Source organism: Haliotis cracherodii, unplaced genomic scaffold, assembly GCF_022045235.1.
Source record: "Haliotis cracherodii isolate W230 unplaced genomic scaffold, xgHalCrac1.p SCAF_10, whole genome shotgun sequence".
NCBI classification, from domain to species: Eukaryota; Metazoa; Mollusca; class Gastropoda; order Lepetellida; family Haliotidae; genus Haliotis; species Haliotis cracherodii.
This window is the reverse complement of record NW_027266265.1, coordinates 53,873,172-53,896,018: the sequence shown is the minus strand read 5'-3', so window position 1 is coordinate 53,896,018 and position 22,847 is coordinate 53,873,172. Positions and strand designations below refer to the sequence as shown.

Here is a 22,847-nt window from a genome sequence, read left to right as displayed (position 1 = left end):
TCATTAAAAGACACTGCCTGCTCCACAGTAGAGGGATTGTCTCAAAAAATGACAGTCAATTTTTAAATATACAGTAGACCACGTTTATAACAAACACACTTATAACGAACTGACGGATGTAAGATCTGTTTTGTGGTCCCGTCCATTGGCTGTATATAGGCTGAACATGCTTATAACAAACTATGGTTATAACGAACTAAAATTAATGGTTTTAACCGTAGTTCACTGTAGTGGATCAGCATCACAAAAATTGTTTTGATCATTTTAGTTCGGGGAACAAATTAGGAAAGTTCTGACATGACCCCTAATGGGATGTCCTCAGATCTTTGTTTAGCTGTAGCGAGAACTGAGATCTGACTTTAATGAGATTGCATTAAATGTGAGCATATGACTTTCTGATTTATAATAAGGTTACCAGACAAAGAGCTCAAAATGTCTTAATGTTATTGTTACTCATATGTCAGAATGGTGTATTGTAATTAAACTATATGATGAGAAATCTAGATTACATTTCTTAAGTTGACAGATATTTTGAGACAGTCCCCAAAAGAAATCACAGAGGCACAAAAAAAACTTCGAGATAACCCAGATGACAAAAGGACAAAAAACTCCAGACAAATTGCACAAAACAAGCTTCTTCAAAGTGATGTCAAACACTGCCTGATACAATTCCAGCTTAAGTTGGTCTTCAGGTGAGGTTTACTCTGTCGCTGGTCAAGTCTATCACTGAGATACCTACTTTCAGCCTAAGCTTACTGTTACCACAGTTGGACTTTTCTTCGGTGTGAATCCACTGGCGAAATCAAAATAATATATTTGGTCCCTGCACAAGCAATTAGTTGCATTTGTACATTAAAATACATATTATTCTCTCATAATAAGATCTATATTGCATTTTTAATTCGATTAAATTCTTTATATTACTACTGATATACTTGATCTACTTAAAATGACATGATTTTCTTGAACATTTTTATAATTGTCTTCTCAGTAAGGTAATCCAGATTTCCAAAATGTTTTTCAATGTCATTAGTAGGGATGTGCGGTTTTATCGGAATACCGGTATATTGCAATACAAATTCATCACGATACGTATCGCGATACGTTTTTGGCGTATCGGTTTTTCCCTCATTATTCAAACACCCTCTGATAAAAATACGTATTTTACAATCGGAAATCATCGGGAACGAACGTTGCTGGAACTAGAGTTACTTCCCTTGATTGTTTATCCAACATGGCGGACGCCTTTGACATCGTGCCGAACAAAAAGGGAAAATCCAAAATATGGAGACATTTACGGCTGAAGAAAATAAAATTAGATGATAAAACAGTAGAAAATATCGCTGTGTGTAGGAAATGTAATGCATGCGTTCGTCATGCTGGTGGAACATCGAATTTAAGCTCCCACATGCGGCGACACTATCCATTATCACTTGGCTCACAGAAATCAACGAAGTCAAGCATCGATCAAGTGGGACTATCCAATGCAAACTTAAGTGACACGGAGAGATGTTCAAGCATAAACTGAGTAGACCTATCATGAAGACTAGGATTTGATGTTACTTTACTGTGTTTAACTCATGTTTTGCTGGCTGTTCACTATCCAGAATACTAAAGAAAAACACATTTCATTGTGATCACAGTACTGGTAGTGGTAAAACATTTGAAATTTGACCAGTTGTATCTTTTGACATTGAGTGTAATTTTTTTCACAATGTTTGATGAGAGACAATGACCGACATGGAATTTGTCATGATGTATAAGTCTTATCAAATTTATGTTAATGCTAATGTTTCATTGTTTTTCAAACTGTTTCAGAGAGTTAACATTATTCAAATGTGATTGAAAAAGGTTGGAGACTATGACTGACATGTATATGCCATGATGTATAGTCTTACCTTATTAAATCAAAATAAAGATAAAACAAATGCTTCATACTCTTTATTTGATTGCAGATAAAAATAATAGTACAATTTATTAAAATTGGTTCATAATTTTGACCAAATTGTTGATGTTGCAGCTTTCATATTAATATTTGTCAAAGGGATATGAAAAAAAGCTACAATGTACATTGCAATGATATTGCAATATGTTTTTGTATTTTGCAATATATCGCAATACACTTTAGGTCCAATTCCCAACCCTAGTCATTAGTATGTGAACTAACATTGAGGAAATAGATTGGTTGTAAGTAAATGTATAAGTGTAACGACCTTGTGAGGCTGATGTGATACACAAGGGAGAAACCAACAGAATTATGAAATGTTAAATGTTGACAGTAATTTGTTTGGAACCGCAAATAACCGTTACGATCCTGTTTCTTTCAACAATTACAATACATGGTGTGGTTTTCAAAAAGTGGTTTGATTTCTCTGGTACAATATAACTAAATGTACACACCAAATCTTACAGAGTGTACAATCATCCGGTCACCCTTTGGGCCACCACTATCATCGGTAAACCTTTGGGCAACCACTATCATAGGTCACCCTTTGGGTCACCACTATCATAGGTCAACCTATTGGCCACCACTATCATAGGTCAACCTTTGGGCCACCACTATCATAGGTCAGCCTTTGGGCCACCACTATCATAGGTAACCTTTGGGCCACCATTATCAAAGGTCAACCTTTGGGCCACCACTATCATAGGTCAACCTTTGGGCCACCACTATCCTAGGTCAACCTTTGGGCCACCACTATCATAGGTAACCTTTGGGCCACCATTATCAAAGGTCAACCTTTGGGCCACCACTATCATAGGTCAACCTTTGGGCCACCACTATCCTAGGTCAACCTTTGGGCCACCACTATCATAGGTAACCTTTGGGCCACCACTATCATAGGTAACCTTTGGGCCACAACTATCATAGGTCAACCTTTGGGCCACCACTATCAAAGGTCAACCTTTGGGCCACCACTATCAAAGGTCTACCTATTGGCCACCATTATCACAGGTCAACCTTTGGGCCACCACTATCATAGGTAAACCTTTGGGTCACCACTATCAAAGGTCAACCTTTGGGCCACCACTATCATAAGTCAACCTTTGGGCCACCACTATCATAGGTCAACCTTTGGGCCACCACTATCATAGGTCAACCTTTGGGCCACCACTATCATAGGTCAACCTTTGGGCCTCCACTATCATAGGTCAACCTTTGGGCCACCACTATCATAGGTCAACCTTTGGGCCACCACTATCATAGGTCAACCTTTGGGCCACCACTATCAAAGGTCAACCTTTGGGCCACCACTATCATAGGTCAACCTTTGGGCCACCACTATCATAGGTCAACCTTTGGGCCACCACTATCATAGGTAAACTTTGGGCCACCACTATCCTAGGTCAACCTTTGGGCCACCACTATCATAGGTAACCTTTGGGCCACCACTATCATAGGTCAACCTTTGGGCCACCACTATCATAGGTCAACCTTTGGGCCACCACTATCATAGGTCAACCTTTGGGCCACCACTATCAAAGGTCAACCTTTGGGCCACCACTATCATAGGTCAACCTTTGGGCCACCACTATCCTAGGTCAACCTTTGGGCCACCACTATCATAGGTCAGCCTTTGGGCCACCACTATCAAAGGTCAACCTTTGGGCCACCACTATCATAGGTCAACCTTTGGGCCACCACTATCCTAGGTCAACCTTTGGGCCACCACTATCATAGGTAACCTTTGGGCCACCACTATCCTAGGTCAACCTTTGGGCCACCACTATCATAGGTAACCTTTGGGCCACCACTATCATAGGTCAACCTTTGTGCCACCACTATCATAGGTCAACCTTTGGGCCACCACTATCATAGGTCAACCTATTGGCCACCACTATCAAAGGTCAACCTTTGGGCCACCACTATCATAGGTCAACCTTTGGGCCACCACTATCATAGGTCAACCTTTGGGCCACCACTATCATAGGTCAACCTTTGGGCCACCACTATCATAGGTAAACTTTGGGCCACCACTATCATAGGTCAACCTTGGGCCACCACTATCATAGGTCAACCTTTGGGCCACTACTATCATAGGTCAACCTATTGGCCACCACTATCATAGGTCAACCTATTGGCCACCACTATCAAAGGTCTACCTATTGGCCACTACTATCATAGGTCAACCTATGGGCCACCACTATCATAGGTCAACCTTTGGGCCACCACTATCATAGGTAAACCTTTGGGCCACCACAACAAGACACTACAAGACTTACCTGAGTGTATAAATCATTAAGACAGCACTTACCTGAGTGTTCTGACGAGACTGGTGTATGAATCATTAAGACAGCACTTACCTGAGTGTTCTGACGAGACCAGTGTATGAATCATGAAGACAGCACTTACCTGAGTGTTCTGACGAGACCGGTGTATGAATCGTGAAAACAGCACAACAGCACTTACCTGAGTGTTCTGACAAGACTGGTGTATGAATCATGAAGACAGCACTTACCTGAGTGTTCTTATGAGACCGGTGTATGAATCATTTAGACAGCACTTACCTGAGTGTTCTGAGACAGTTGTATGAATCATGAAGACAGCACTTACCTGAGTGTTCTGAGACAGGTGTATGAATCATGAAGACAGCACTTACCTGAGTGTTCTGACGAGACTGGTGAATATCCCGGCACCGACATTTCCTGAAGATCTGTTGCACAAGCTTCTTCAGGGCAAATCTGTCCACTGTGTTGCCATATGTGTGACGCTTGAGCTCACTCAAGTCTTTGCCCTGAAATAAAAAAATACAATATCGGCTCTTTGAATTTGTTAATAGCACGACACAGTGCTACCTACATGGCAGTTTAGTTATAGACCAACACCCTGAAGCAATTTAATCCATCCTTACATTCACTAATGTGCCATGAACAGGGTGTACTTATAATAAACTAATACCCATGTAACTCATATATCTTAAAGATATACCCATCAAAAGTTCCCCCGTGAAGATCCGGGGTAGAATAATTCTTCAGCAACCCAAGCTTGCCATAAAAAGCGACTACGCTTGTCATAAGAGGCGACTAACGGGATTGGGTGGCCAGGCTCGCTTACCTGGTTGATGCATGTCATCGTATCCCAATTGCTTGGATAGATGCTCATGATGTCAATCACTGGATTGTCTGGTCCAGACTCGATTATTTACAGACCACTGTCATATAGCTGGAATATTGCTGAGTGCAGCATTAAACAACAAACAGCAAAAAACAAAAATCAAAAATCAAATGTTCCTGTCAAGCATGGGTTAGGGACTGACCAGTTGATATTCTGCTTGTGGTTGGGGAGGCAGACTGGGAATTTTGTAATTATTTGACATGCTGATCATTCTGAACCCATTTTGAGAAATACAATTAAATTGTGGCTCTTCTTTTCAGAGATAACAAAGTTTGTTACTTGAAGCAGTGACAAAAAAATATTCCGTCTTTTAACAAAATATCCACTAGATGAAGCTATTTGTAGTGTCAGTTTCTGCTTGCATGAAATGTTTATGAACAAACAGCGGATGCTTCTCTGTTAAAGGTACTTAACAGATGCATAAGACAGCAATTAATTCCAAAAAATTTCTGAAGTTTGACAGTGAGCAGTCCGTGTGGGTGATGATTAAGAAGGCCATGACACATGCCTGCCGTTTGTGAAGCCCTATAAATATCTGATGTCATATAATCAGCATAGGAGTGGGCTTTGCTTAACAAACACACCTAGATACTTCAGTTTTATCTGAAAACAAGTCCTTTCTGTGAGATCTGTTCAGTCAACATGTACTGGAAGTTACTAGGGGCTGTTATTTAGCACTCTGGGAGTTGAAGGACCTCAGAACAAGGGGGCATGGGATCTAAGAAAAATCTGTTCCTGTAATTGCTGGAAAAATAATCAATCCTGGAGAAATACAAAAGTAAGAATCAATTCACACTGGACAATGCACTATGGTATAACAAAAGTTTTGGTGCTTCCTATCAGACAATTCTTTTGGGTATGTCTTGAAGAACCTTCTGAAACAATATTCTGTCTCACACAAAAATCTGAGACCCCCTGCCCACAAAATATAGTACCTTATAACACTAGCATTATGTGCAGGAAGGATATTCTATTATGACCTTGCTATGTAGGTCTCATATTACTTGAGTTCTGACCACCTGATCCATTAAGTCGCCTCTTATGTCCAGGATAAGTTGCAAGGGACCAATTCTAATCCAGAATCCCCATGAGTTGGATTTGGTAGATGGCTTGTCATCATACCCCGACAGTGTTGATTGCTACTGATAATATCAATCACTGGATTGTCTGGTCGAGACTCGATTATTTACAGGCTCCCATCATATAGCTGGAGGTGAAGTGAGGTGAAGTGAGGTGAAATGGGGTTTAACGTCGCGTCCAAGATTATTGCACTTATATAGTGACGTGCATGCACGTGTATGTGTTAGTGTGGCTGCTTGTACTAGTCCGGACTGATGCCGATTTATAGTGCTCGCTCACTGAAATACCATGCCGCAGTTTAACATGAATACCCAACTCAGACACAGTATACCGACTCTGGACTGACCAGTCCTTGTTTTAGCCCCTAATGCCGAGTGCCAGACAGGGTAACACTTCAGCATGGGGAATCAAAACTTCAACCAATTAATAAGGCCACAATTATTGAAATTTTAAGGCTTACTGATTTGGAAGGTAGAAGTTAAAGTACAAATAAAAATGTGCGTTGTTCCATGTATTTAGTTATATAAGTTGTTAGGTCAGTCAGTTGATAGAGATCAGCTTTGTTTAAAGTATAAGTATAAGCTAAACCACAGATCTAAGGACATCCAATTGCAGGTCACGTTAGAATGACCTTTCGCAAACTTTGACCAACCAATGAACCACCCACAGGAAGACGGCTTAAGCCAATCAGAATGCAGTTTTCTCAAGCTTTACGTCACTAGTTTCAAAATGGCGACTTCCATATCAGACAAAACTTTGAAAAATATTTTGAAAAAGTTCTCAATTCAAAATTTGAAGTCTGACCAAAAGAAACTTCTCCGTATCATTAACCTTTTCGAAGTTGCATGATTACAAAACATTTAGACATCCCCTTTTTTATGATTTCATAATAGCAATGCTCTGATCAGTCGGATGAAAGGTCATTCTGACATGAACTTAATGGGATGTCTTCAGATCACTGTGTAGCGGTAACGAGCACTAAGATCTGAATTTAATGAGATTGCAAAACATTGTAAGCCTTCTTGTGCATTGTTCCAACGTGGCTATTTGAGCACTATCAATGGTTCCAATTAAACAATAAAAGAATGTTTCTGGGAAATGCTTCTGTAGCATGGATAGCTCTATCACAAAATGAGCATTCGTTTTTGAAAGTAAAACGTAAAGGTCTGTACGTGTTTCAATTCGATAGAACTGAAAATAAAACTTTCCTTGAGTTCAAATGTTCCTGAAAAAGCCACAAGGAGTAACAGGTTTTTTTAGGTGTTTTTTTTTCTTGTTTGTTAAATGGCACTAAACAGAGTGAGTCCCTCCCATGAATCACTACCAGACAATAGACTGAACATTTAATCAGAGATTCTCAATCAAGACAAATGCTTTTTTGTCATTCGAACTTCAACACATGCATTCTTAACCTCAACACATGCATTCTTTCACCAGGCAAGAAAGACAGAAAATCTGTTTAGAAAACATAATACAATTACAATGTTTTTAGTCTGGTACTTCCAATTTCCATGAAATGTGCCCCCCCAAATTCCCTTTTTTGGTCAAAGGCCTAAAAATTATTTTCAGTAAAATCCCCGTGGGTTTCCAGATTTAATTAACACTAAGGTCAATCTTTCCCAGCAACCTGCCATTGTGTGTATGAACTCTGGGCTAATGGAAGAAGAATTAGAAAAACCAGTCAGACTTGCACTGATTCGATATGGCAAAGACTGAGAAATGTTCTCCACCAAAGTAATCTTTATGCCAACTTCAGATGTCTGGTCCTGATCGGAGGCTTCATCCTGACCTGACTGACCGTTCTGGCATGGGCCAATTTAACCCTGGAATCCCCATGGGTCATCAGTGTAGTTGGGGAACATGGAACTTGGGCTGCAGTTATTCAACTTGTTGTTCAAGCTTGTTCCCAGACTAACATGAAGTCCTTGAAATATTTGGAAGGTTAAGTAAAAATATTTCTACAGGGGGACCCCCCAGAATTTGGAGTCTCTTTATTTCCGGCTAGAGCTGAGAATGGGATGAGTGTAGACCGCCAGAGATGAGAATGGGATGAGTGTAGGCTGCTGGAGATGAGAATGGGATGAGTGTAGGCTGCTAAAGATGAGAATGTGATGAGTATAGCCTGCTGGAGATGAGATGGGATGAGTATAGCCTGCTGGAGATGAGAATGGGATGAGTATAGCCTGCTGGAGATGAGAATGGGATGAGTATAGCCTGCTAGAGATGAGAATAGGATGAGTATAGGCTGCTAGAGATGAGAATGGGATGAGTATAGCCTGCTGGAGATGAGATGGGATGAGTATAGCCTGCTGGAGATGAGATGGGATGAGTATAGCCCAATAACGGTGCCATCATCAGGGCTGGAATGGAATGTAGCGGACTGGTTTTTTTAACTTTTGAGTGAGTGAGTGAATATGGTTTTATTCTGGTATTAGTAATAATCAAGTCACAACATGTAAAACTAATTAACTTGCTATGATAAATCACTTGATATTTTCAAGTCAAGTCTCAAAACAGTTTTGTTTGATAAGCCAGCTATTTAACTCTTGTTTACATGTATATGTGTGTTGTCAGTGCTTTGAGCAGGCTTTGTTGTGCGGAAGTGGGCATTATTAGAACTTTTCTTCTTATTATTATTTAATTTATTCCATGTTTTAATGCAGGGTGTAAGGGAGTCAACATTCCGTCTCCTGGTGTACAAGTCCATTTAGCCTGTAAACGTCTGATTGTTTGTTGTTTAAAGCTGCACTCAGCAATATCCAGCTATATGACAGTGGTTTGTAAATAATCGAGTCTTGACCAGACAATCCAGTGATTGACATCATGAGCATCGATTACACAACTGGGATACGATGACATGCATTAACCAAGTCACTAGATCCCGTTAGTCCCCTCTTACAGCAAGCATGGGTTGCTGAAGACCTATTCTAAACCAGATATTCATGGGTATTTGTAAACTTCTGTACGCTTCTCCTCGTATTGTGACATCCCTCCATCAAGGCAGAACATAAGCTAGCATTAGTGTACACCTCCATATTCATGACTGCCTCAATGTCTGTCAGATAGATTAACCATCAGGTATCAAGTTCAGTATAACACGTGTATATGCCATTTTATACACTTTCTCCTGATGTGGAATGAGAAATGTCAGCATCAATTCTCAATGTTTATCCATTGGTACGGTAGCTGTATCAATTAGTTCCTGGTTGTTGGTTAATGGCACCAGCTGATACCCAGATAAACATCCCCACCAGGCCATCACAGTGTTTACAGCCTCCACTGAACCGAGGCCCCCCCAACTATTAGTAGGAAGTCTCTTGATGCCCCTCACTGACCTCACCTCATCTTGACCTCAACTATTTGGAACTGAGACATGGATGTTGAGGTCATTCACCAGTGAGTTCGGTTTACCACCCTTTGGGACAGTATTTCATTTATACCATCTTGTCTGTCAGATACTACAGGGAGCCAGCATCATGTGGGGACAGTATTTCATTTATACCATCTTGTCTGTGAGATACTACGGGGAGCCATCATCATGTGGGATGACATGCCCGTTGGCGCTTACCATTTTGATGAACCACACCAGGGCTCCGTTCCACAAAGCAATCGCAGCGCTAAGGTGATCGTAACTCCCATACTTTGATATAGACTTACAACTGTCGCAGCGCTATGATTGCTTTGTGGACATGGCCCAGAACAGACGTGCTGAGAAACCCCTACACACAAGGATACGATGATGTACAGAAGCCATGTGATAGATCAACTGTTCATTCAGACAAGGCTATAGTAAAATCTACACTGTTTTTATTTTGTTCATGATGGACATCTATTTAAAAACAACAACAAAGGACTTCTTTACTGTTGCTGAGTGGGTTAGATTGCAGACTTTGTGTGCTGGCAATTAGGTGCCTCACTCTGGCAGTGTGGGTTTGAATCCCGGACGGGACTTGACCCCAAAAGGTTCTAGAAACTGTACTTGGTATATTTGTTGATCACATCTTTATAATTTTATCAATATTTTGTAGTCTAGCATGTCAACACATCCATGTGCCATGATGACTCCAGGTGTGTCAGGCTGGGTGAAACCAAAAAGTAAGATGCAAGGCAAACCAATGGCTGACAGCATGAGCAACGATGCATAACATATGTGGAGGCATTAGCAAGATCAGCCAGGATACACACTGTTACCATCCAACCATTATTTTAGTATGCTACAAAACATTCCATCTCGCCTGCTATTCCCCTTCAACCCAACAATCTGACAACCAAATTCTTAATTTGTAAAAGCCTTTGCAACAATGGCGAAAACATGAGAGCGGTGAGATTAATTTCATGAATTGGGCCATGTTACAGATGTTCTTCAATCCATGGTATATTCCTGATTCACGGGACAGGCAGATTGGGGCTTTACAAATCACTATCCTCCTTAATCCCCCCTGTCCGTTTGTAGGTCATACTTCTACTGACACACATCTTGGATGGACGCTTATCAGTAACACAGAAGTCAAGTCCTTTCTATTGCCAATAGTAACATAACACTAACCCCAAGTGAATAAGTCAATAAGGTGGCATCCATTGTCGTCTTCTCCTTCGACATACGTCTAACTTGGGAGTCGGTCAGTCGTGATCAACATACATAACCAGACATCTTGCAAATGTGGACAAGTTAGTGTGGGATGACCAGTCTTAACACGTTTATGTAAAGATGGCCATGAGGGGGGTCTCCCTCACACCAGGCAGTTTGATGAATTGAAGAAGGCCATGATTTAACTGACATACAGAGGTGGGCCAGTGGGGGTCTCCCTCACACCAGGCAGTTTGATGAATTTAAGATGGCCATGGTTTAACTGACATATAGGTATGGCAATGTGGGGCCTTTCTCAATGAGACAGTGTAGATATTACATGCCACCTTCAACACAATTGTTTCAATGACCTTCAAGAACACTTAATTCAACTTCGTCATACAGACACCTAATCCATCATAGAAAACAGTGTAATGTAATCATGCATCTTCATATATTTAGCATGACACAATCATCAGCTTACCATCAGCTCATCATCAGCTAATCACTACAATCATCACCTTCAATAGCTCATCTCATTCATCATCTCATCACTACCATCATAATCTTCATCATCTCATCACTACCATCATCACCTTCATCATCTCATCACTACCATCATCACCTTCATCAGCTCATCACTACCATCATCACCTTCATCAGCTCAATACTACCATCATCACCTTCATCAGCTCATCACCACCTTCATCATCTCATCACTACATCATCACCTTCATCGACTCATCACTACCATCATCACCTTCATCAGCTCATCACTACCATCATCACCTTCATCAGCTCATCACTACCTTCATCATCTCTTCATCGGCTCATCACTACCTTCATCATCTCATCACTACATCATCACCTTCATCGGCTCATCACTACCATCATCACCTTCATCGGCTCATCACTACCATAATCACCTTCATCAGCTCATCACTACCATCATCACCTTCATTAGCTCATCACTTCCATCATCACCTTCATCAGCTCATCACTACCATCATCACCTTCAGCAGCTCATCACTACCATCATCACCTTCATCAGCTCATCACTACCATCATCACCTTCATCAGCTCATCACTTCCATCATCGCCTTCATCAGTTAACCACCTTCATCGGCTCATCACTACCTTCATCATCTCATCACTACCATCATCACCTTCATAAGCTCATCACTACCATCATCACCGTCATCAGCACATCACTACCATCATCACCTTATCACTACCATCATCACCTTCATAAGCTCATCACTTCCATCATCACCGTCATCAGCACATCACTACCATCATCACCTTCATAAGCTCATCACTACCATCATAGCCTTCATCAGCTCATCACTTCCATCATCACCTTCATCACTACCATCATCACCTTCATCATCTCATCACTACCATCATCCCCTTCATCAGCTCATCACTACCATCATCATCTCATCACTACCATCATCACGATCATCACCTTCATTAACTCATCCACATCATCTGCAGATCACCGTCATAACCAAGTTGTCACAATATCATCACCAGCTCATCACAATGATTACTATCATTATCAGTTTCCAAATTTTAACTGTCACAATTCCCTCAACGACTCTTCGTTCAACAGATTCTAATTGGAGTGACCTAACATCCTGCAACACTCTCCGTTCAACAGATTATAATATATACTACTCAAAAAAAGGTAAAGAGCACCTATTTTTATCATATGACTTTAGTTAATCTGTCATGCTGTGACAGATTAACTAAAAAAATCACAAGAAACATTTGGGCGATCTTTAACTTCTTCTGAGTAGCATACTTCAATAATTAAGCAATAAAAACGAACATCAATTTATCAAGGTCCTTAAATCATTTTCTGGTAAGGCATTGACTCTGATTCATTAAAAGCTTACATAGACATGAGCCTTAAGTGGTTTGATTTTCCACATGGGTAAATTATTCTAGGTTTCTCTGTTATTACAACACTCACTCACTCACTCACTCACTGCAAAGGAGGAGGATTACTAGCCTAGCACTGACCTTGACTGCTGCACCTCAGAAGGTCGTATCTCAAGACAATCATAGACTGACCCAAGCACGTGACATGAGGTCAGAGGTCACTAATATGTGATAGTGTTATTGTCTCATTTACAAAATTCTATGAATCACTAATGACAGATAACATTTCCCGGGCAAATTGTCCAATGCAGATATCTGGTACTGTTCCCATTAACGGATCTGGTTATAATGAATGGTTGTTGGCCACAGAACTCCTTGTTATTTGGGACAGATATGTTAAAAGTACAGTTTTTAATAGTTCAATGACAGTAAGAGTCAACGTCCTAAAAAATCGAAAGAACAAACCCCATTAGGCTGATATACTCTTCTATATGAAATAAATAATTAGCAAAAACACCTAAAAAAAGGCCAGACCTTTATATTTTTTTGTTTACATATTTTTTTGTGAGTTTGAGAGCAGGTTGGGTTTAAGTTTGCTTTTAACAGTTTTCAAGTCCATCTTTAGTGAAACATCAGAAAAAGAAAGAAAAAATATATTGTTTGTTTTTGTTCTTCCAAAAGTTATGTGAATAATTGTCATGTGAGGTGTGTTAGTCAGACTGGCATTTTTGGTACTGCAGGTCAGCCTACGGAATGCAAATATTTTTTGTGCGGTGACATAAAGACATAACTTTAAATTGGGTAGAAAGAAAAACAAACAGAGCATCAGATATATTTTTTTCCCACTTTTCACGCTTATAGGTTGACAGAATCCATTGCCGATAGTAGATAAAGGTCTCACTTAAGCTACGAAAAACCATTGACATTTAACAGTTTTTTAGTAAATAAACAATCAAGAAAAAAATGGGTGAAATACTGAAGAGGTAAGTGATCTATTTTGGGGGTTTGGTGAAGGAGGGACTGAGGTGGAACTGTAATCCGTGAGGTCTCACTCCAACACTCAACCATGTTCCCACTGATTAAATCACACAAGGGCATCTTGAGGAAGAGATATCATGCATTAAGGTCATTGAGGAGGCAAACCAGATAGTCATTTACTCGACAATTCTATCATGGATGTTTCTGAAGGTTTCAGGAGGGTCAATACAGTCAGACCACAATTTCAAGGATGACCACTCCGACCATTAACGGACCGATCAAAATATCGGCTCGGAGAGACAAACAACAGCAGGATTGGAATGGCATGCCAATTGGAATTGAAATGACAGTTTGGATCTAAGATGTACAGCGTCCCTGGACACCTCCCAGCCTTTGTAATAGCTGGGACAGATGTACTGACAGCTGTTCAGGGAATACATCTTTCGTCCTGTCCCTCCCATTGACTCTGTTTTGTTTTGTTTTCTGATAAATAGGGAATTGTTAATGCATGGAGAGACGTGGTTTGAAGCCGATTTGATAAGAATTCAAGCTAATATCACAACTTGTCAGCTTAGCGTGGGAGGAAATTCCTATGTGACACAAAGTCATCATCATTACCACCTTGATGAAAGCCTTGCATGAACATGGGCAGTTGCAGACAGACAAAGGATAATTATTATTTAATCGCACATTAAAAATTGTTTTGTTTTTTTCAAATATTAAAACTGACTTATTCCAAGTTATTTAGTCTTGTATTATGACTGTGGAATATATATTTTTTATGTATGTTTTTTCACAAAAAGCCTAGGCAAGTCTAGATCAAACTAACCAAGTCTAGTTTGCTTGATTCCACATGAAAACAGCAGAAGAAGAAAGGTTCTTTCGAAGAAATAATATATTTTTATTTTGAAGACATGTTTTCATTGACTAAGTGTTTGTCTGCTGACAAACCCAGAAACATTGTCAAGATCTGGGATTTAAACACAAAATGGCAGAAAGCATCCAGCCTCGACTATCCATACAAACAGACCCATCAGACTTGAAATAAAATAGCAGTGCCGTGGCTCCCCAATGGTATCATGACATTTCAACAATCTCTGTGTACATTTAGAATCAATACCAAGTATTCTGTGTGTGTGTGTGTGTGTGTGTGTGTGTGTATGTGTGTGTGTGTGTGTGTGTGTGTGTGTGTGTGTGTGCACGCGCGTGCATGCATGCTGACTGTGTGTTGACTGTGTGTATGTGTGTGCTGACTGTGTGTGTGTGTGCTGACTGTGTGTGTGTGTCTGTCTGTGCATGTGTGTGTGTCTGTCTGTCTGTCTGTCTCTGTGTGTGTCTGTCTGTCTTTGTGTGTCTGTCTGTCTGTGTGTGTGTGTCTGTCTGTGTGTCTGTGTGTGTCTGTCTGTGTCTGTGAGTGTCTGTGTGTGTCTGTGTGTGTCTGTCTGTCTGTGTGTGTCTGTCTGTGTGTGTCTGTCTGTCTGTGTGAGTCTGTCTGTGTGAGTCTGTCTGTATGTGTCTGTCTGTCTGTGTGTGTTCTCTGTATTCTCTGTGTGTGTGTGTGTGTGTGTGTGTGCGTGCGTGCTGACTGTGTGTGTGCTCTGACTGTGTGTGCTGACTGTGTGTGTGTGTGCTGACTCTGTGTGTGTGTGTATGTGTGCTGACTGTGTGTGTGTGTGTGCTGACTGTGTGTGCTGACTCTGTGTGTGTGTGTTGACTGTGTGTGTGTACTGACTGTGTGTGTGTGCTGACTGTGTGTGTGTCTGTCTGTGCGTGTGTGTCTGTCTGTGTGTGTCTGTCTGTGTGTGTTTGTCTGTCTGTGTGTCTGTCTGTGTCTGTCTGTGTGTGTCTGTCTGTGTCTGTGAGTGTCTGTGTGTGTCTGTGTCTGTCTATGTGTGTCTGTGTGTGTGTCTGTGTCTGTCTGTGTGTGTCTGTCTGTGTGTCTGTGTGTGTCTGTCTGTGTGTCTGTGTCTGTCTGTGTGTGTCTGTCTGTCTGTGTGTGTCTGTCTGTGTGTGTCTGTCTGTCTGTGTGTGTGTCTGTCTGTGTGTGTCTGTGTCTGTGTGTGTCTGTCTGTGTGTGTCTGTCTGTCTGTCTGTGTGTGTCTGTGTCTGTGTCCGTCTGCGTGCACTGTGAGATTAGAACTCCTGCTTCCCAAGCTATCTTCAAACAGACTAAAGGACAACATTACAAGTAACATACAAGACCAAATCAACTCCTGTTTGGTTTGGGCAATCATGTCAAAATATCCACACGCCTGCAGTTAGTTCAAATACCAATGCAATCTTCTACCATGTGGGGCTTCCAGGATCTTCAGATCTCGTTCCTGCCCCACAACACAACGTGTCAAGAGGTTTTGACAAGATAATAACTATTTTCACTCCTTTGAGTTAAAACTGAATTCTTTTTAGCATTGTTTTTATTTCATTTTCAATTTATCTCCTTGCTAAATTGTGTCAGTTTTCAAAACTATCGTTTAGCGTACCAAACAAATAACAACGTCAGACACTTTTGGACACTCTCCAGCTACAAACTGAACATTTAGGCCTGACCAGACACTGTCATTGTGGTCACAATGGGAACACAAGCAATAGGCAAAAGACTGAAATAACGGCTGGTTTGTTGTTGTGACATGAAGTAGAAGAGTGGGTTTCAGCCTTATGGGCACTTGACCAGGGAAACCATATTCAGCCTACCATTACTAACCCCAGAAGCTCCACAAGTACCTAACAGGTGTCACTTCCACAACAGCCTTGATAATACATTAAGAAAATTCCAGGACCCTGGGTCTTGTTCCACAAAGAGATCTTAGCGTATCTCACATACTAAAACATAGATTTACACCAAGATCAATCACTTCATGGAAAGAGGCCTTGCTTCTCTGAGTGCTCAGCATGTTACCATACTGGCTGTGCATGTTTACCACCTGTTCAAAGAAAAGTTGGCATGTTTTAAAAACACAATTTTCACTGTCCTTTATCAAAATATCCTGTAATTAAATATCTTTAAATGTTATCATTTGTATAAAATAATAAAGTATAACATCTATTGAAATAAAGTATCATTGGTAGTATTCAAAAAGTGTTACACTTGAAAACATGTGAAGTCAAGCCGAATTTGATCCAATAACTGGGATAATTGGGGTCTTAAAACTCAATTTGTCTTAAATTTCAAATTTCACTTTGTGGTATAGGCGGAATTTAGTTCAAAATATTGTATTGATTCCACAAAATTGTAATGGTTAGTAAAGGTGCCCTGTGTGCCTCACAGATTGAATACGGTAAGTAGTGTTACATAACAGAATGACATACATAACACAACTGAATATGGCCCAGACCAAAGCTCTGAAGGCACAATGAAGGTTTACCATTTTCCAAATGTCTATCATTTCAATTTGTTGTATCACTTAATCCTTCTCTGGCAGCTGACAACCACTTATCAAGGACTCAAGGAATGTGAATTCTTCAGCCGGGGTACAAGGCTTATTCAACCTGATTTACACACCTTTGAAGTCTAATTACCAAGACCCCCATTGACACAGTTGTATGAGTGGAGTGATACACTAATAATAGTGTGGCATGTGAAACATGTCTATATTCCCCAGTTGAGCAATACAGTCAGCTTATATTACATCAGCTCCTGCTAAGGGTACACTGAGTATTTATGTTATGGGTGAATTTACCTTACTCACTGCTGAGTGTTCTACAGAGCCCAGTTGAGGAACAACTTAGTTAGCCTTGCTCCAAGGCTGTACCGAAGGATAAGTCCATGGATGTGTAGTAATTCCATCCCCCTAATAGGCAAGTCTAGATATGTTGACAGGATTCCAGTCTCTTATGGGGACAGCTTGTTCTGGTATCTGGGTAACTTTTGACTCGTGCCAGCCCTACTGAGGACTTATAAACAAATATGTTACAAGAAACTTAATTTCAACAGGGTTTAAATTTGCAAGACTGTACTTCCCACAAAGTTTCAACTCTCAGCTTTCCATACCTTCAGAGAATACACTTTCTAAGGCTGTACATTTTTACAAAATCCAAGCATATCATCACGTCCTCATGTAGAAAACGGGGCGGTCGGGTAGCCTAGTGGTTAAAGCGTTCGCTTGTCACGCAGAAGACCCGGGTTCGATTCCCAACATGGGTACAATTTGAGAAGCCCATTTCTGGTGACCCCCGCCGTGATATTGCTGGAATATTGCTAATAGGGGCGTAAAACCGTACTCACTCACTCACGTCCTCATGTAGAAAACCATACGAGCCAAAGTTCAGTCTCCTCAGTCTGGCAATTTCAGAAAAGACGTTTACAGAACATCACAGTAAAGATTGAGCAAAAATGGCTGTTAATAGATTTTTCAATATGACTGCTAAAGCAGCGGGGTAGGGGAATGAAATTGGACCCACTTGAACAAATTCAGGTGTCATCATTGATGGGAAAAGCATGTAAGTTTCAGCTTCATTGGGCCAATGGTTTCAAAGGAGAATAGTGGGGTGTTAACATTGTGAGGAAAGGCCTTTGAGAGAATTAAAGAACATGGTACAGTGCAAAGGTCAAAGAAAGGTCAAAATTTAAAAAATAACAACGGAATAAATGTGTTGACTCCCATACAGTCAAGTCTCGTTAATCCGACACACGTTAATCCGAAACTCGGCTTTATCCGACACAAATGATGGGAACTGATTGATTCAGTGCTATTTAGTCCCGTTAATCCGATATTCTCGCACTCCGACTCCGACACACCTAATTTGCAACGAATTATCGAAATCACTCATTAATCAGTCTCGTTAATCCGACACAGTGATCAGCGTACTCCGTTGTCATCTGCCCGCGAGTACACAGCCAGTGTTTTGACACCCACTGGCTGCAGAGATTAACTTAACAATTAACAGGAAAAGCTATTCAAACCTGTATGTACAAAGCTATACAAATGTAGTTTACAAATTGAAGCCAGATTAATGTGCATGAAGCCAGTTTTAAATACGAACAGGTATATAAAACATGGTCGACTCACCATGGTTGACTGTTATGTAAACAAGAAAGCATGGATGACTTCATTAATATTCAAAGCCTGGCTACTGATCTTGGATCGGCAAATGCAATTGGAGCAATGCCACGTGGTATTGCTGTTGGACAACGCCCCATCCAATGCTACTGTCGACATAACTAATGTGAAATGTCACTTTTTGCCACCAAACACCACATCGCACATTCAGCCACTAGATGCCGGGATCATAAAGAATTTCAAGCTTTATTATAAGAAACAGCAAATGAAATTACACCTCGCAACCACAAGCCCTAGACGTCAAGCGAGCAGGGGACTTTGAGAAATGTGCCTTCAAAATGTTAGAAACAGAAAACACTGACAGACTATTTTAAGTAGATGAAGCAAGTTGTTAAGACAGTAGCACTTGCATTTACACGTGTGTCGTTGATGTGATAAATTCAGTGAGTAATGACTCTATTGTTATGTATAAATGGGAAAATTATTATTATTTTTGCACTGTCATTAATTATAAATTAAGGAATGAATGAATAAACAACATAACAATATTAATATTTCGTTTTTAATGATTTTATTACAAGGTACACACGGTTATTATCTATCGTGAAGACGTTCGATTTTCAATCACAAATCAATTAATTTCGTTAATCCGACATACTCGTTAATCCGACACAATCATGTGCAACCAACAATGTCGGATTAACGAGACTTGACTGTATATCAATTCACATAATAACTACATCCAATTTCATCACTCGTACAGTATGAACACAATGACTGGGTAATGGCCATCTTAAAGAAGTTAAAGCTTTCAATATTATAAAAGTGCAAAATTCAAATCAAGGTCAAAATTAAAACATGCAGCCAAAAAAATCCAAACAATTTGTTGAGTCAAACAACCTATATATGTACCAAATTTTGAATTTAAAAAATGAAGAATAATGGCCATAAATAGCTTTTTGATGGACTTGTATTTTACAATATGGCCACTGGCAGCCATATTTGATTTCTGATCAAGATACTTTGAGCAATTTTGTACTTCATGAGGTGACCATCTCACCCACCAAGTTTCAGACAACTGTACCTTTAAGGTTTTGAGGAGAACTGGTTTAAAATTATTTTAGACAAAGTTTGGTACCTGATGGCCATATTCAGATTCCAATGTTGATGCCTTGAACAAGCTTAGAACCCCTTGAAGTAACACGTATCATTACAGACATCAAAACAGGTCTGCTGCATCCATCAGAACATTCCAGACAAAAACATCAGATATAAACACGAACGCTTTAACCACTAGGCTACGCGACCGCCCCCACAAATCAAGAAATAAATTTTAATAAAAAATGAAAGCAATAAGCAACAATGTATTATTAAAATTGAAACATTTTTTCCCAATTATCCAAACTCTCAAATATTCTATGATTACGGTGCTTTTTCAGAAAAAAAAATTCATAACACATTTTTTTATGCTCAGATTGATACTATTTCTCCAGATTGATTATTTGAATCAGTGCATAAGATATGTAGAGTTCTGTCCTTGATACATGACATTTGACAAAGTTTTCTAAGAAATGCAGGCACTGACTATACTTATAACAAACAAAAACAGCAGTATCCAGGGTGCAGAGGATGCCATTGTGACCACCAGCACCCAACCTTTGCAGAAATAATCTGATCTAACAAATAACATTATAATGGACTTTGTGATATGCGATAATGTCAGCTGTGACATGTGATGTCTCTTGACAACTTGACTTCTAAGAAAGATACGGATATCAGCCAATCAAAAATCACATGACGGATTATTACATGACTTCCTGGTCTGGAAACTCACAAAAATAAAGATTGGGTTTTCATGCAGATATTTAAAGTAAAATGTGCTTCATTTTGGATCTCCAAAATCAATTTCTTCACGGCAACCCTTGTAAGTGCAAATTATGAATTCAAAAACATCTGAAACATCCTTTATGCCTCCAGGTTGCTCCGACTCTTGCTCAGAAGTCGTTTGATCAAGTTTACAACATTCAAGGCCTCAGTAAAGTTTTCAAAAAGTTTTATGGTAGACATGTGGAGAACATTTCTAAATTTGACGCATCAGTGACAAAACTGATGTCTGATGCAATTCCCTATTTTGACTTGTACCATATGTTCCTATGTTTTTTCAGGTGAGCAATTGATTTGCCTTTGCATGTGTTTGTGATGGGTGCCACTGTGGGGCAGGATACGCTGACCTTCTTGCGAACACCTGGTACCATTACTACTTGATAATGATTCATAAACACATGCTCATGATATAGTCCGAATTGTACAATCGACTCTGCTTTATGCAGAGATTTCTATTGGATATGGAAAGGGTTTTGTCCATGTATTCCAAGAGGTAATGTTGCCTCAGTTTGTGGTGCAGAGTTTCATCCCTTTGTATCCCATCCATGAATGATACTCTGGTTCAGGGTTTTAAATTGCAAGATTTGTCTTGATCATGATTTGGCCTTTCAGCATCATATCCATATTGATGGGTTTCACCAAAACATTCGACATATTCAAGTGAGTTACTTCAGGCTTTCCAAACAAGCAGCTGAACGTTCAAATAAGATAAATAAAACCTTACATCTACTTCACATTTTTTCATAACTCAAATCAGCAACTAAGTTATTTACTGTTTGTATGTCATTTAGTACCTCTTCATATCTCTTTATTCCACATTTTAAGAATCCTAACCTAAAGTTAAAATGCAAATTGTGTTATCGTGTAAATGTTATATATTGAAAATGGGTTGTTTAAGCAGTTTTAGGCTGCTATTGATCCAAAATTGCTATGTAGCAGAATAGGGGCAAATAGACTGTAGTAAAATGAAAAAAAGCTTACCTTTGCAACAATGCCTATGGAACTGAAATTGGATGCCAGTCAAGAATCCTTGAACAACCTTGACTATTTTTATAGACATTATCATTCATACAATGCTTTCTGCATCTTGTGGTTCTTGAGAAATTAGATCTTAAAACATTTTAGGAAATCTTATGAAGTATTTTTACCGCAACAAAAATATTTTTTAAAAATCATAAAGATTTGGATAAAAGAGGATTTTTTTATAAAAAGAAACAGTTTCATCAGTCAAGTGCACAGATTCCACTTCCGATAACTTGTTCTCCACTCCAGTATAACTAAATCGGATATTTACTCTACTGTCTAAACATTGCCTCCTACCTGTATATATACTTGTCAATCGTACTCTGCATGTATATCACTTGCTTGATAATGGTGTTAGAACCTACATTACATTCAATTGTAATAAAGAAGTTGTTCATCCATAAATCTTATCCTTACTTAGAACTCCAACTTCTAAATGCCTATAAAAAAAGGTTGTGGCATTAAGGAAGTTAGTTCAAAGGCAATAAAATAATTGAACCAACAATAGTTCACTGATTGGTATGCAGAGAAGGTGTCAACAAACTTGAAGGCAGACGACAAGACAAAGGCTGTAGATCTGAGGAGTTTGATGAAGCTTATCGTGCGTGCTGGGCAGTGTGGGCCTTTGACAAAGTGTTGCGTGGAGAGCGTCTGTCTGGACTGCTGGAGTGGTCAATAATGCCTAGTTTGACACAAGTGGGTAGAACTCAGCTGAACCCCAGCAGGATAACACCAGATGCCTAGTAAGTGTAATTCCTTGTTACAACTGCTTCTCAATAAACCATGTTTTCAAAATGCCAAATTTGTTCTCCAAATTAAGTAAGCAACCTAAAAGCTCGCCAAGGTTGCCTCACCTACTCAGACATACACTTTTCGACCAATCACTAAATGGCCTGGCTGGCCCGTGCACGAAATACGCATATGTCGGAAAGTGCATGTTAAATTCCAAATTTAAGTAAGTAAGTATGCTCAATTAACCATGTTTGTGTATATATTCAAAATGGTATTTCCGCTATCCAAAGAGTACAGTGAGGACGTCTTATTGTTGACAGTCATTTTGAAGACATAAATACAAAGTTTAATTAATGCAAACAAACACCACTTGAATTGTTTGCATTTAAATTACACTTGCATCAATTTCAAGATTTACAGTATCCATAAATTGTTGTGATATATAATATCAGGAATGATTGTCGAGAGCTACCATGTACTTATTGTGATTCCAGATTGCAACATTGATATGTAAATATGCTTATAAAAATGTATTTGCTCTCCCAAGGCTAATGGTTCTCAATGACACCTCTATGTCCTCTAT

General features: G+C 39.7%; 1 protein-coding gene across 1 annotated transcript in view; it reads right to left on the bottom strand.

The window, feature by feature from the left end:
• Positions 1-22,847, bottom strand: part of LOC139454531 (ATP-dependent DNA helicase Q4-like) — a 393,084-nt gene that overhangs the window by 115,882 nt on the left and 254,355 nt on the right. The window contains exon 15 of the mRNA XM_071236303.1: positions 4,602-4,736. Within this exon, the coding sequence (XP_071092404.1) occupies positions 4,602-4,736 (135 nt within the window). The remainder of the gene's footprint in view (positions 1-4,601; positions 4,737-22,847) is intronic.